Source organism: Rhipicephalus microplus, chromosome 9, assembly GCF_043290135.1.
Source record: "Rhipicephalus microplus isolate Deutch F79 chromosome 9, USDA_Rmic, whole genome shotgun sequence".
In the NCBI taxonomy this organism is placed as follows: domain Eukaryota; kingdom Metazoa; phylum Arthropoda; class Arachnida; order Ixodida; family Ixodidae; genus Rhipicephalus; species Rhipicephalus microplus.
The window spans coordinates 5105457-5122500 of NC_134708.1; the positions used below are offsets into that span (position 1 = coordinate 5105457).

General features: G+C 46.4%; 1 protein-coding gene across 12 annotated transcripts in view; it reads right to left on the bottom strand.

Moving 5' to 3' along the window:
- shot (dystonin-like protein short stop) overlaps window positions 1-17044 on the bottom strand; it is a 710700-nt gene that overhangs the window by 590211 nt on the left and 103445 nt on the right. For all 12 annotated transcript variants that reach the window (XM_075874376.1, XM_075874375.1, XM_075874379.1 and 9 more), the window contains exons 2-4: window positions 14297-14358; window positions 4350-4439; window positions 3456-3626 (exon numbers count right to left, since the gene is read on the bottom strand). In XM_075874376.1, coding sequence (XP_075730491.1) covers window positions 3456-3626; window positions 4350-4439; window positions 14297-14358 — 323 coding nt within the window. The remainder of the gene's footprint in view (window positions 1-3455; window positions 3627-4349; window positions 4440-14296; window positions 14359-17044) is intronic.

Below are 17044 nucleotides of genomic sequence, written 5' to 3' on the forward strand. Positions count from 1 at the left end.
CAGCCCACACGACGCGCGACACACGCACCTTTCGGAGCATGCCATCCCTCGCGCGTCCATGTTACTTATTTCTTTTGTTCTCATTATCTGAGCGCCGGCCACACTCGGACGATAAGGGACACGAGGTGCGCATGTTTATCTCAGCAATAACGCAGAACCGTAAGTGCAAGCCGAGCAACGGCGACGAGTCGACCGCCAGCCTCCCTATTCGTTTAATCGTGGCTACCCTTTGCAGCCAATATCGAAACTTGTACATGACCGACGAATGGATAGCAAATATCGCGCCTGTGCCACACTACACCGGCCTAGAGCAAGCTTGGCAAAAATAAAAGTTACATTCTCAGATTTCGCACGTCAGTACCCCGACATTAGATTTAGACGCATGTTAACCACCTTCCACTACAGCGACTCTCAATGATATCGTAGTTTTGGGTCGCACAAATCCAACAATTATTATTATGATTATCAAAACCACGATGTGTTGAATTAAACTGCAAAACTGAGCTCGTTTGGCGTGATTAAGGGCAGTGCATTGAACACAGCGCTCAAGCAAAGGAAAGCCCTTCCAAATGTTTCACCTCGTGATTTACCTTTCAATTATCATATTTCAGTTGTTTTATGGTTAAGAATAGCCTCAAGCCCTTTTAAACCGTAGAAATGAAGTACAGTGTAAAATCTGTTCTTGGTTTGAATACGCACTGTAAAAGTAGTGCTTTCTGAAATGCCACGGGTGACCACTACGTGCCTGGAGAGTTTACAATGATGGCCTTTGAAGCACAAGCAATGATCATCCACCATTACTGATTTATAAAGACGATCTGGTGGAAACCATTAAGGTATAAACGTGATTGTTCAAATATAATTGCGTTATTCAATAATTATAGGTGAATATAAACACCATTTACAATACAAATTCCACGGGTGAACTGTGGAAGGCTAAAAGCACACAGGTCTGAAGTTACAGAAAAGCTGCTCCTTTATGAGTAATAAAAAAATTGCTAGCATTTTCGCGAACGCTTTACCCCGAATGACATGTTAACTATTGCTTAACTTTGCATGTTAACTCTGCCAACTATTGGCTGCACACAATTTTAATCAATTAAGATAAGAACATATATTTATCAAAAACAAAATGGCCGCCACGGCATCAAGGTGTGTGTCTCCTCCAGATATATTTCTGGATTGACGCCCCTGTGCTGAACCACCACCAAGCGTTTTCACACAAATGGCGCATGCGAAAATTAAGTCGTCAAAGAGCAGTTGCTTTAACGTGCCAGCCATATTAGTCGAAGAACTCTACAAGTAAACTCAGCGTCGAGGGCTGAGTCAACGCCGCGCTCACCACAGCGGGCACTTTCGCGAGAGAAAAAAGAATTGCGTGGGGCGCGTTCCTACTCAGACACGAGTTGAGCGATAGCACGAGCCGTGCATTGCCGGCTGCTCTCGACAGACGGCGACCGAACCGCAGTCGTTAACGGAACCCACACGTCGTCTGGTGCGAACACCTGTTCGACATTCAACCGTCAGATGTGGTTCCCATTTGAGAGAGCTAGTGACACCATTTTGCGAAGGCGCGTGAATGCTGCCGTACAATGCTTCCCGTATACAGACACGGCTCTTAACAAGTGGGAAACTCAGCAAAATATATATATATATATATATATAGGACCACCTTGACGTCAGACTACAGTACTGATTCTGGTGACTTCACGCAGCAGACTGGCTATGGTACACTCAGGCTTATCAGTACGTTTTCTCGGCTCTTGAGTGCTGCGCCTTTCATTCGACGCAGGGAAACGAGAACTCAATATCATACACAGAACAAAATGACATTCGACCACATAAGTGATGCCCCCCACCCCCATCCGAAAAAAAAATTCTTGCTGCGCCCATGCTGTCAGTACCGATAAACCGCCGCACTGCCTGCCCCGACAAATGTTGGGGTTTTACGAAATAATCAAAGCAAGATACGATATATTTACCGTTAGCGTTCATTCAGAGACAACGTTATCAAGGTCCGTGCTCCATTGGAGCGCGATCGCGACGGCCAGCGCGAGTTATGCTCAGCAAGGACACTTCCGCAACCGAAACCCTGCCTTTGCAATGCATAAACCATGCATCAGCGGGCCGCATGGGGTAACGGCTAATTTTACAATTCATTTTGCGTTCGCCATTGCGTCGCACAAAACCGTTCCTGCCGTTCGCGTGTAAACCGTTCGCGTGTAACGGCAACTTTGAATGAAATCCGAGCGGTGCTCAGATATCGATATTACCGATGCAAAGTGGTCCACTAAGTAACCTTCCGAAAGGTACCTTCTCAACGGGCCAATCGCAATTAACAGCAATTATGGCTTCGATCAGATTCGTGTGCGCGCGGCTGCATTAGCCCTGCAGTGTCGCAGCGCAATCGGACGAAGTGCCCCATGGGCGCGTGTTAATTCTTTAAACGATTCCTCGCAATCGTTCGGGAAGACTGCGGGCCTCCCTCACACGGGACCTCCCACCGAGAGGAGAGGGCCCGGCCTTGGCGCAAACAGATCGGCCTCCACACGTGACCCCAGAGTAATTTGCCTTCACCTCGGCCGTTAACGAACGATTAAACCAAATGGTCACGCCGAAAACAGGTACGTCCGTGTTGCCAGGTGAGCAGCAGAATCTGCGAACTCGCGAACAGAGTGCATCGTGTCATTTCAGTTAACGCTATATATATATATATATATATATATATATATATATATATATATATATATATATATATATATATATATATATATATATATATATATATATATATATATATATAGAGAGAGAGAGAGAGAGAGAGAGAGAGAGAGAGAGTCGCGCGTTCGCCTTAGAAACGCCGCTAGCAACCATTCGTTGCCGATATGGTGACGCTCGGACCAATTTTCGTATTTCTGGATGACGTCATCATAGCGCTAAGAAATGACAGCCGTCATCGACATTGAGGCAGGGGCGTCGCTAGGGGGTAAACGAGCCCGTGCTTTCCCCTCACTCTCCCCCCCCGAACTTTCTTCGCCATGGCATACAAAGCACAAAATGACACTCGACCACATCTGCCTGCCCGGTCCCCACTTGCTCCCCGCGCCCCGGCCCTGATAAAAATTTCTGCCTACGCCATCGCGGTTAAGGCAATCACTGGTCTTCAACAGGTTTGGCCTGTCGATCGACGACGGGGTAGGCATGTCGCCTGTAAAAACAAAGAGTGGCCTCGCCGCCTGGCTGCGTTGGGTATGCCACTCAGCAAGCTAAAGATATAATATACAATAACCAACTTTGCGTACGCAATTGAAAGACGCCATTTTGAGCCTCTAACGTTGCCGTTATACATCGACAAACTCTAAATAAACGGGAGAGCGGAAGAGATGGCTTCGAGAACCACGTTAATTCGATTGATGGGCGACTGTTTCAGCATATACATATAAAGCGAGACCGACCTGGAAGTGTAGGATGATGGTCCAGATGAGTCCGAGGGTGAGCTTGGGGTTCCCGTCGACGATGTCCTCGGCGCGGATGTTGACCAGCTTGACCTTGCGGTACCGGAGGAAGGTCAGCGCCGTCTGCACATTCTGCAGCATGTGGAACCGCATGCGGCCCTTCTCGCGGGGCTGAAACACGAGACAGCAACCGCTGTTAGATCAAAACAGGGATACGCGGTGCCGTTCTCGCAGGCCGAAGAGGAATCGCGGCGCAGTTATAACGAACAGTCGCGCTCGAGGGGACATCAAAATCCAACAGCACGGCCGCCGGATAAAAAACAAAGTGCGCGGCTTGTTGAAAGTCGCGTGGCGTCTGGGCAGAGGTGACAGCTTCGGCCGCTTTTTTGGGGGGGGAGGGGGGGAAGCACTCACGCTCCACCCGTCGAAGCGGTTGGCACTTTTCTCTTATTGACGCCAGTATGCCCTACGGCATCAGCTAAATAACAAGTAAAAGCTCTACTCTTTGTACGAAGGCCAGGAGTGGTCGATTCAGTGGACCGTGCGTCCAGCGCGTCAAGTCAGGTGGTCGGCCAGGGTGGTGGCCGCGTAGGTGGCGAGAGTATAATCCGGAACGTCGCTGGATCCAACGTTCACACAATGGGACTTGTTTTTCGCGTGAATTAGTAGCAAGTGGTCTTGCGCGGCGACGAACTTCACAGCCGGCTTACGCTAATGCCATCTCAGTCTCCACATTGGAGGACCAACAATGTCGAAAAGTTTCGTCCGACGAGTTTTCTCTCTGCGACACTGGCCCGAATTCGAGCTCGAACAACTCCAACGTTAAAGAACACGACAAGGTGTTGCCATCGTCGCGGCTGCAAGTATGGCAGTGTTTGGTGAACACACACTCACCAGCGTCTCCCCAGAGAGGACCTCCAGCAGCGAGAGCAGACTGTGGCCATCCTGGAGATCCACGAACAAGTCGTCCACACGCTTGTTCGCCTGCACGCGAGAGAACACCCCTCATTATAGTAACTTCAATTATGTACAGGCCGCGTCATTTTGCGCCAAGAAAAGTAGTGGTGGTGGTATTTATTCTACGGCACAACGCTCATGGTATGTCACAACACTGAATGGAATGCTAAGTATGTACTTGCCATTAGTGGTGATCATCAGAAGCGACTGGACGGCAAGACGAGCTAGTTGCTATGAATGCATAATAAGTTATTTTTAGAGCACGACGACACACACTGTCCTTTGTCCGTGTGCGCTGAAAATAAGTTATCATGCATTAAAAGCGACGCACGGAGGCACAGCGATGTATTTTATTACGAAAATCGCGGCCTCGCATTCGTCTTTCATGAGTGCAGCGGTTGAACAGACCGGCCGCAGTACCTGTCAAACTCCTGCTAGTTAACTGTCGAGCGAGAAGAGCAAACAGTGCTGGTCATTGGAATAATTCGATCTAACATCGTTTTGCTGAATTTTCGATGAACGCTGTTCTATCCAACCCAATCTAAACCATAACCCAACTTGACACAAATGTTTATCGGCGCAAATTTGGAGGAAGTCTAAAGGCTCCCAAGAGACGAGCTTGAAACGCTGATGGTGAGCGCGTGCCTTTCGACAGCGCCGACGCCTCGAACGCACGTCTCGGTTCGTAAGCTTCACACACAAACAGAAGCGCAGTGCGGCGAAGCGCGCTTACCTTTCGCTGCTTCCGGTAGCCAGTAGAAAAAGAGAGAGAGAGAGATAGAAACCGTTACACGTAGAAATATGTCTCTAATCGGTCGTGCTTCGAGGCATGCGACTAAGGAACGAGACTCACGGCGGGCGAGTGGCACGCACTGCACGGACTGCACACGTGCAGGCACGCGTACGTCTGCGTTCCAAGGGAGGGCAGCGTGGGGAACAAGGGACACAATCGGTTGACACACACAAAAGGCACGAATACAAGCTACAAACTACAGCAAGGAAAGGCGCATCCAAGATTGAGGAAGCGGAGCGCAGCAGCCTCATAAGCAGTCGTCTCCCCCACTACGTGCTGCGCACTCTGCCTCGGTGTCCGCGAGCTACGCGGCGAAAACGGCAGCTGCGCCAGCCATTCAAACTACACCCGCGGTACAGTCGGAAGATAACCCGTACAGCAAAGCAAGATATGCCCCACTTATTTCGGTATCTCCATGGTTGGCAAACACGACTGCGTATTTCCACCGAAAGAGTCCGCAGAAAATAGCGCCTATATTACGCACAGTTAATCCACAAGACTGCCTCATAGTCACATGGTCGGATAGTAGCACTCCTAAAGCTTATATAAACGTTGGCAGGTGGATCCAGCTCGCGCTTACGCTGCTGGTGGATGATGACCGCCAAGTATGCGAGGTGGCCTTTTGGCTCCTAGCTGCGATAATCTCTCTTCTACCACTTCCTTCTCCATAACGAATATTTCTACGTTTCAATTAAATGCGATAGTAACACTTTCATTTTTTTATTTGTTATAATGTCATTAAAATTGCCACGCATGTGCATCATTGAATGGAGATTTCAAATCTGCAGAAAAATTTCAATTATCTCATTTAAAAAAAGAAGTAATGCCATATTTCCTCATTTTAATTGTATTTTAATTGGGTAATTATTTACAAGTCGTTATGGTAACTCGCAACGGAAAAGTTAGTTTTCAAAACTACATGGTTCTTCTAAAATGTCCATGTCACAGGGTAAAGCGAACTAGGTAGATAGGTAGATATGTGGGGTTTAACGTCCCAGAACCACCATATGTTTATGAGAGACGCCGTAGTGGAGGGCCCCGGAAAATTTGACCACCTGGGGTTGTTTACCGTGCACCCAAATTTGAGCACATGGGCCTACAGCATTTTCGCCTCTATCGAAAATGAAGCCACCGCAGCCCGGATTTGATCCTGCGACCTGCGGTTCAACAGCCAAGTATACCATAGCCACTTGACCACCGCGGAGGGGCTAAAGCAAACTAAGTGTCAAAACGGCTATTTCTTCGATCAGAAATAATTTTTTAATGGAAAGGTAAAAATGAGCTTCCAGTAATTAGCTGATATTATAATTACAATTCTATCAAGATTGAGAGAGAAGAAAGCTTCAGCATGCAGTTCATTCAAGTGCTGTGAAAAAGAATCGTACCTTAAAATATATTCACAGAAACTTTCCCAAAACTTTCGTAAGGCCAATTCAATTCACAACAATAACAATGCCAAGAAAATTACGTTCCAAGCTTTAAAGACATTTGTATTTTCATCTATTAAGCTTTTAACAAAAAGAAATGGTATTCTGCCAGAATATAATTCGGATATAAGTACTTCAAATCGCTAATTCCGAAACTCAGCATTTTCTTTACAATTTCGTGCTATTTTAAGACACTCATCCCCCTTTAAAGGGAAACATAGCCAAGCGTTCTAAACTCTTTTTTTTTGTTGTTGTTGTTGTTGTTTATCGATTTAGATGAAACTTACTGCGTTTATGTATACTTACGGAGACAGATTTCAAATACACATAATTTTTCAAGTATAATATGTTACTTTCAAAATGTTGAAAAATTCGCGCCTTTTTTTTTGGGGGGGGGGGGAACTGTAGTTTGCTTAAACTTAGAGAGTAACAAGCGCGCCGGAATGAGCAGAAATTAGTACAGAATGCAAGAAAGAAAAAAAAACAAGAATGCATGTTCCGAGTCCACTTGAACAAAAGTTGTGGTATGTCGAACATTCACAAATGAGCCTGCATCATTTACAAGTCTGCCTTAAGTCTGTCGTAAACATTTGGGTTGGCCTCTCCTGCAGTACAGGCGCAAATTCTTAAGATTAAATGTATTTCATAATATTTATATTGGTAGCACTGGTTGAAATAAAGACGTGTACATTAAAGATCCCACTTATGTAGTCTCTCGCCTAGATCACTCCCGCAAAGTTCGCGAATACCGATGTCGCATAAATACTTACAAAAACTCCTTCTTCCCGAAAACCACACACGAATGGAACAACCTACCAGAATATATTGTATCCACCCCGCCACCCTCATTTCAAAATGCTCTGTCACAATTTTTGTTGAAATGAAAGATGCCAATTTCTGTCTGCATTTCTGTTTGTGTTTTACTTTTCCTTGATTGCCTCGTGTTCCCGAGAATGTGTACACACTGTATAAGCTGAGCATGCTTACTTGTTTTGTTATCGGTATTCATACCCTGTATCACTTTCAAGTTTTATGTCTCCTCCCCCCTACTGTAATGCCCAAATGGGCGCTGTAAGTACTCGAATAAATAAAAATCAAGCTGGGATTTCGGTCACAACCGTTCAACATACCACAACATTAGTTCAAATGTGCTTAATTAATTTTGTAACTCTCTCAAGTTTAGGCAAACTATGGCTCCCAAAATGGCACCTGTATTAAAAAAAAAAGTTCGGATAGCACTACGAAAATAAATGTACGTTTGAAATCAGCATAAATACACATGGACTGAGCAAGCTTCATTGAAATCGACACAGTAAACATTTAAGATGGTTCTCAGGCACAGCGTGGCGACAGCCGGAAAACGAATTTTCATTCACACGTGAGCTCAACAATGAGCGATCCGCGCGCCCTGCACGGCGCTTGTTGCCCTGGAGCTTGTTGCAGCGTCAGGATACGCGACGGGAGTTCTAGCCGAAATTCTGAACTTCTACCACGACATTACGAAGCTATAGTCATATACAGTCCGGGCTAAATTAGACTGCCCAGGGTGATTTATCGCAGGCATAAATGTAAGTTAGCGAGAGCTTTGGCATCGCACTTCCATCGAAATATACAGGCAGACAGCCACGGCTGGAATCGAACCGGCGACTTCAGCAGCGGTAGGTGTGTAACTACGGCTTCAAAACAAATAGTAAAATATCAGAGCAGCTTCCTCTTCGGTGTGGTTCATGGGCCCATCGCGAACAGTAAAGGTATTCGCAACGTCTTTGTCGAGAACTCGGAATCCTCACACGTTGGAACAAGAAAGGTCACGCGGCATTAGGCTGCCTATCACCACCTCGAGCGTCTGCACGAGTTACACGCGCAAGGAAGGTATTTCAAAATGCCGGAATGGAGCTCTGGCAACTTGGAAGTGGCAAACGTTAAGCCAGAATTTGTCCATGCATTACCTCAAAAACCTGTAGCTCTTTCGTGTGACTCCCGATTAGAGACAAAAGTGCTTGTTGTGCTGCTCACGTAAATGCTAGGTATACACTACAAAATAATGCACTTGTAGGCTCCACGCGAAAAGAATGCATTCGGTCAAACATTGGTAACGTGCACCTCTAATAAAATTTGCCACGACTCCGAGGCATCGAAGAAAACCACACGGCGTGTTGGCCACGGCGCATCTGTATACGGAACAATCGGCCATCTTTTCTGATTTTCTATTTTAAGTCCATCTGTTTTCTGAACTGGGAAATACGTTCTTAAAATTGCCATCGATTAAATTAACGAAGAAATAAATTATCCTCATCACAAACCAAAAACGACTCAACGGTAAGGGCGATACAAATCATCTCTCAACCTTAGTTGTAAAGACGATATAGCCTTTCTTTGGGTACTTCAACGCAAAACTTTCTGTCTGTCTGTCTGTCTATGTATGTATGTATGTATGTATGTATGTATGTATGTATGTATGTATGTATGTATGTATGTATGTATGTATGTATGTATGTATGTATGTATGTATGTATGTATGTATGTATGTATGTATGTATGTATGTATGTATGTATGTGTGTATGTATGTACATTTGTCTGTCCGCCGTAACGATACCCTAAACGGCACGAAGCTACACCCCAAACACCCAACCTTATCCGCAGCGCCCACCAATATTGCTCAAGTTTTAGCTTTCATACTTGTGCCATTGTTAATTCGAAAGCAATTATTGCGAATATCTGAGTCACCATAACAACACGTCAATATTTTGTATGTGTCTTTATACTGGAGAATGCATACATAAGTAATTATAAGTACTGTAGCGTTTATCACGCTGCGCTGACAATGCAACGCTATGCACAAAAAGGCAACTGTCTAGCGCTTTGCTAAGACGGCAACGGTGGTGGCACATGTCCGTCGCTTTGAGTTCTACACCCTATCGCCTCCGAGACAGGCGCGCATCTTTCTCCGCAATGTTTCTCCGTGGGCGCGCACGCCTTCCTCCGTTTTCGAAGATAACTGCCAGATAGCGCTCGTGTCTCACGTACCTCGATGCGCTCATTCACCTTCGCTACACGGATTGAGACTCTCTAACGCAGCGCCTCCAGAATATGATTCACCGATTTTCTCGCGCAGAACATCAAATTAACGTTTCGTTCACTCTCTCCAGACGCAAGACTTTCGTCTTTCAACGACATTTGCAGTGAAACATGCAGATACGGGACCAATCTTTTTGACGGCTGCACTTGGTACTGTTTTTTCCTGTGTGATGCAAAATGACGTTGCGCACGCTTTTCATCAGCTTAATATTATATCACTGCTGTACTTTGAAAATACATATAATGGGAATTGGTGCCTATCTTGTGTTGTGATGTTCAACTGGAAAGCAATGCTTTTCTTCGATTATCGATTTTACTCACGCATACGTATGCGCAATTTATCGCGTTAGGTAAATTGTTGCCGCCGTATTTTCCCGTATCCTGCCCTTGTTCTGGACCTCCTAATGGCACAGCGCTACTTTAGGAAGACGGTTCGAATCCCGGCCACGTGGGGGGGGGGGGGGTGACCTAGAAACAGCCGTGTACTTGTGTTTAGGCGGTCAAAAGTTCGTACGGAGTACCCACACTACAGGCGTTCGAGCTCGGAACCTAACAGATCTGTGCGATCTCCCGGTGTAAGTCGAGTGCGTGCGTTTTCCTGATTGCGTCTTCAGCGTCCCAGACGTCGGAACAAAGTCTGACGGCGATATGATTTGAAACTGCAGAGGTTGGCATCACCAGCCATTTCTGCGCATTTTAAGGGCGAAAGCTCGAGGTAGAACGTCGGGCATCCGCGAAAAATCCTCCGCGAGCGTCGCTCATCAACCGCGCTCACCGACAGTCCGCGCGCAGTTTGCCTGCTGCCGCACGAGCCAAGTGCGAGCGGCGAAAGGCCCACGTTTCTGACGGGGCTGTCCCTGCAGCCAGCTTTGCGCGTTATCTTTTAGCGCCGGACATTCTTGCATGCTCTGTGGCTGTAGGTCGACTCCACTTCAATGAAAGACATAAACATCGGCCAAGAAGGCCCCGTTTCCTTAAGCTGCGCACGGCTAGTGTAACCTTCTACTTTTTCTTTCTTCTCAATGAGAAAAAGCCCGTCCATTTTGCCATCGCAAAAGTGCCCAATTCACTAATAACATTCACCCATTAACCTTCAATTACGAGTCCTCTTGCAAATGCCCCAACTGTCCCAATTAAGGAAATGTGAATCAGAGACAAAGCTCGGCAATCTGTTCGTGCACGTCTGCATGCGTGTACGCACACACAGACACAGCGGCGCCGGTGCACGGTGCGGCATTCCGTCAGACGACACAAAAGCATAATTTCCATGCAAATGAGCCCCTCTTGAATCAAGGGACGCCGCAATCACGCTGCTCGAGAGCCCCCACTGTCTCGCCACGGCTCGTTGAGCGCTGCAAAAGGCAAGCGCCAGTGAAGGCATCCGCTAATCAGCCATAGAGCGCGAGTCGTCGTTGAGCACGCAACCCGCGCTGGCAGACAGGAACCACCCTTTTGCACATCGCTCGTCACCGCTCTCAAATGAGTGACTGAATATTTATTAGATCTAACAGATAACCATGCCAAGGAAAGTACATGGGATGTTATATGAGGGAATTGTAATGTAATTGGGAAGAGATATAACTTGCCGTGGGCAGGGACAAACCTGCGACCTTCGGATAACGCGTCTGATGTTCTACCAACTGAGCTTCCACGGCGGCCACCCAAGTGCCCACTGTACGTCGTTAATAAACAGGCCAGGACTTTTTCTTAGAAAAGTATCTCGCAAATTTCAGAGCTGTCAGTCATTACCTTCATCAAGCTGCTCCCATCAAAATTTCCACAAAACTGAGCTTTAAAAAATAAGTTTTGGAGAAAAAATAACGAAGCCTTAAAATTTCCGTTGGTTTATTTAAACCGCCGTCGTGAAAGAAAGAAAAAAAAAGAAAAAAGATTGCTTCCACTGCGCACGATGAGCATCAAGAAAACAAAAGTACGCACAAAAACCAAGTCCACTGAACTTGGCGCACTGGTCGACCTGAACAGCGTCGAACTTTTTTCCTTCTAAAATCCTGTCTAGAGGATGCAAATAACTAATTATTCCTCGCAAACAGCTTCAACGATATACCAAGGACGCGTTTAACAAATGACGGGGGTGCAAAGTCAGCCATTCGCCATCTCAACGTAGCTACAGATGATACATCACTACATTAACGTTACAGCAAAAATAAGTAGCGGTTCCCAAGCACTCCCTGCAAGTTTAAGACAAGCAATTGTTGCGGATCAAATGGTGCCGGACTAAAAGTGCCTTAAAAGCCTTATTATGAACGCCTCAGAATCTTGGCAAATTTTATTAGAGACCCCGTCACCCATAAAGGCGCATTACTTTCGTCGGGAGCAATAACATTTTGTTTCACAACTAACCAATAGCATTTACGTTCGCAGAAGAAAAAACACTTGATCTGTAATCGGGCATCACGCAAAAAACGCAATGTTTCTGAGGCAAAGTATGAGGCGAAAGCTAGCTCCAGGTCCGCTGCTGTAAGAAATGGCGACAACTCTCACTCCAGCATTTTTTTTTTCTTTTAAACCTCTCGCGTATAGTGAGTGAACTATAGCCCCGCGATACACCGGATGTGTCGGGCGGGTAAACAAGCAAGTGGCTGTGGGAAACCGGAATCTGGCGCATACATTAGCCGCTGCCGCAATCCGCACGGCTGCCAGAAAGAAAGACTAAAAGCATGCGTCGTTTTATTGGCTACCGTTTCCTCTTATACTGGCGCCATATCACGCCTCTCGAAGCGATGCCTGCCTTGTCGGTACATCCTGCCTCGAGCAATCACTCGTTCGATATGAAAACTGATGTGGAGTTTCAATCTGTGATGATTGTGCGTGAGCGATTAAAGATGCCCCGAGGATATTTCGCAAATCACGACGTTCCTCGTACACACGCCACGGGCAGATACACACGCCACGGGCAGATCGCCTACCCACACTACCAGAATATTTATAGCGGATTTAACGGTCCTTCGGAAGCACAAAAATTGTCAGGACTCTTGTTCAGTTACAGCCACTGTGTTACATGATGATGGCAAAAATATGACTCGTACGGGTTATATATTCGTGCAGGTTCGTGCCGTTCGATCAAACCACACTTGCTTGTTTTCATCTATACAGTAGCCACGCGGTAGAGTATGTATCGCATTACATCATACAAGCATGACTAATCGCAAGATACAGTCCTATCGAGAGAAAACTTCGGATCACTAGCGCGATGCTGATACATACGGCAAGGCAGCGCTGTTTTTTGTGACGAATATATACGATGGAGAACTGGGCAACTACGTACCCGCATATAAGGAAAACAGCGCAAATACAACGAGCACTAAGAGAACTTTACCTGAAAGGTTTACTGAAAGAGCAGCTTAAAATGCTATTAGATGTGCATGTTCTCACAAGGCCAATACAGTTCCGCCGCGGTGGTCTAGTGGCTAAGGTACTCGGCTGCTGACCCGCAGGTCGCGGGATCGAATCCCGGCTGCGGCGGCTGCATTTTCGATGGAGGCGGAAATGTTGTAGGCCCGTGTGCTCAGATTTAGGTGCACGTTAGAGAACCCCAGGAGGTCGAAATTTCCGGAGTCCTCGACGACGGCGTCTCTCATAATCATATGGTGGTTTTGGGACGTTAAACCCAACATATGAATAAACCAAGGCTAACACACACACACACACACACACACACACACACACACACACATTAACTTATGGCGATCACCTTTAATTGCATAGATGGATAAAGTCTTAATCTTAACCCAGGGCTGTTGACGATTACAGTATACATAGTTTAAAAAATAAATTTCTTGGTCCTGAAGGGCAACTGAATGCTGGCCATGCAACTCTTATGCGTCCTGCATTGTGTATTTTGTAAGCCTTAACAGCGCCCTCGTTTTGTGTCGACTTTTCCGTAGTGCTCGTGTTATACGTGGTATGCACTTGACGTCAACCGCGACGAGTGCTATGGCGTCCGGGTCTTCATTTTGAAAGTCTGTCTCCCGAGATCGGCACGGCGACCTGGATGACCTCCGTAACACCTCCTGCGCACGGACAGCCCGTACGAAAGGACGCACAAAATGGCGCGCCGACCCTGTCGTCAGCTTGCTAAACAAGGCCCAGTGCGTAACTCGCGTTTGCAATGTTTCACTTGTATATCCGCTATGGTTCTTTAAGACGCTAGTTTGGGACGAAGGCACAGACATTTCGTTCGGGTTCCCAAAGACACCACCCACACCACGAAAACGGGTCCACGGCGAAACGAGTTTCACCCACCTGGAATCAAAAAGCGCACGCTACTACACGTCGGCATCGCGCCTCCGCGTTCCATCGCCACACGGCGGCGTTGGCGCGCCAGCCACGGACAAATAAGAGCATCAGCAAAACACGCCATGCAGGACGCAATGGAAGAAAATGAAATAGCGGCGAAGGAGACACGTCGGCGGTGATCCACGATACGTGTACGAGTGGGACGCGAGTGTGGGCATTCCGATAGAACGATACTGACCTCCAGGAAGGTCCAGTGCTGCTTGCGAGAGAAAGGAGACACGCAGCAGTGAGTGCAAGCTGCTTATACGACAGACGACGGCCCACTCACCTTGATCAGATGCTTGTTGACCCACTTGGTGAAGGTCTTCTTCTGGATCGCGTCCCGCTCGTCTGCACGAGAAGAAACAATCCCCGTCAGCACACGCACACGTCGATCTCTCTGTACATACAGGCGAATGCCGACCGCGCTAATGATGCGGGAAAGGGGGCGACTCGTTTAAAAACACTGACAATCTCATCAAAGCAAAGTCGTCGCCACATCTCGTGATCATGTAGCACATGAAGACAGATTGCCGACGTCCACTTTCATCGCAAACCGATCTTTCCCTTTCCTGGAAGTGCTCTTACCTTCAAGTTTGTTTGTTTTTTCAATAAATTTAGTTGATAGTTTGCGCTCTCGCATTGTCCACTTCGTTTCGTGTATTCTCCCTAACTTCGTCGCAGTTTTTCAATCATGAAGAACCAACTAGCCCAATACTCAGAAAAAAAATAGGTTGCAGCGGCTACAACAACATGAAACCTAGTTAAATCACAAATGTCCCTTCAATCACTCATGTCTAAGATCACGTGCCACGCGACGCTAACAGGCAGAAAGAAAAATGTTGCGCGCTTGCTGTCATGGCGGCACTGACTCCCGAATTTAAATGCACGTATGCGAACCCCATAAAGTGAAGACCACTACAGTAAATGACGATTAACTCGTCGTCGAAAAGTTTTTCCCTGCCAGCGGCAACTTTTCTTTCTTTTCACTTACATTACAATTCGCTGCGTACTAATGACATGTGTACTTCTTCGTCTGGCCTCTCGTTTTTCACGCTGATTGGTTTTTCGCTAATCTGTTAGTACTCATTAATGACATTTCTGTTATTAATGCTCCTTTTCTGAATGCCCACGAAGTAACACAGAATATCAGCTTAAACAACGATACATGAAATAAGCAATAAGATTACATCAGGTTGTAGAACCATTCGTAACGAATAAAAAACTGCAACGACAACTCAAATATAAGTCACCTAACGAACGAAATATTAAAACAACAACAAAAGAGTTGAACGCAACAAACTGATATATAAATCGGTCATCGTTACGAACAAATCACCACAACGTAACTTATTCGCGACGTGTTTTCAACATGTCAAACACATGTTGCTACACAAGACGATCTGTATAGTGCGTCTTACGATCGAGGAAAATCTCGGGTGCGTTACATCAGCGCTTGAAGACATCTGTGCGGCATAGATCTTTTTTCGCTTAAAAAGAATCAGCACATTCCTCCACATAGAGGCAAAGAAAAAGAAAGTGTCGGCGCTACGACACCTCGAACAACAGTTCACGCGACCGGCATTTCAGGTTTCTCTGGATTCCCGGCGGAAAGTTTGCACTCAATGTCCGAGATGGAATTTGAGCGAGCATTAACAAAGCCGATTGCTAGCCGTTTACAGCACTCATTAAGCATACACGTGACACACGCTTAGAGAAAAGCTCCGAGTTGATGCACCTTGTAAAGGCAGCTGCATAGCCACATAGCGAAAACGGCCACGGATTTTTTCGCTTTCAATTAGGTATGCCTTACCCTCTATCTGGTCCAAGACCAGACCTATGCATACTATGCATAGGTCGCATACTCTGAAACTGGAGTCCGTCATTCAGCCCCTCCCTCTCCTCCAAACAAACACTTCGATTTTCTACCAAACTCGCGATATGGCTCACTCAAGTTTACTCGCCGGAACATGACAAGCCCTAGACGGAATTAGCCAAGTTGGCTTCGAAAAAGCTCACCAGATAATTTCCCAACTTCCTTTCTCTATTTCAAATGCCTCTTAACATGCGCTATTAAACACGTAGAGAAGACGATCGAAGGAAGACAAGACCCGCGAAGACTGGCAACTGAAAGTTTTGATCGTTCATGGATGGCATATGATATATACACTCTAAACATGATAACCAAGAAATAAGCATAAATTCAAGGGCTCGTTTTCTTCGTTAGACACAATATTGATGACAATGTCTCTTATTTCTCATTAATATGACCGATAACTGTTATTTTGTGCAGCTACGAAAACAATAGCTTTGAGTGCATACATTGTAATATCGGTGCACAAAATCACATTTATCGGTTACCAAGTTTAGAGTGTACAGTGAACATCAGGAGAATCAAGATTGCCCCCGTGTTCAATAGCGCCATTAATAGGCCTCTAAAATGAATGTTAACCAACTAGTCCGACTTCGTGCCTCATTTCTCTCTTTCTCCCTTAATAAAGCTCTCGATCTCTTTCTCGGCAACTCCGGCAGGGGGTGACCAGGCGACACGAGCCCATACGCCGCAGTGCGCGTGTTCGCGTCTTGTCATATCGCGGCCACACCCTTCAGGCTGCGCCAAGTGTGACAAAGCGTGACCCACTTGTGACGCAGCCGCAGCCATGCGTTAAAGAAAGTAGCACACTCCCCGCCGCGTGGTTAACAGCAGTGCGCTCGCACGTGTCATTGCTTCCGAGATCCCACGGCGCAGTGTGGGTCCGCCAGTCTTGGGGGCCACAATAGCGCCATAAAACTTCAGAGAACCCAAACACGCTCAATACGCGCTACAATCGTAAGGAGTACCATACATAACTTTTTTCAACAACTTGGACAGGTTTCGTTGAGAGCACATTAGAAGGACACTAGAGTGAACCGATAATTCAATTTACAAAGGTAAATTATACTTTAGATTGATTAAATCCACCACCACACTCGAAGGAACGTCTAAATGAGTGGTGCGTGTAGCGTCCATATCTGCTTTCGCTCTCCGTCAAAGTCG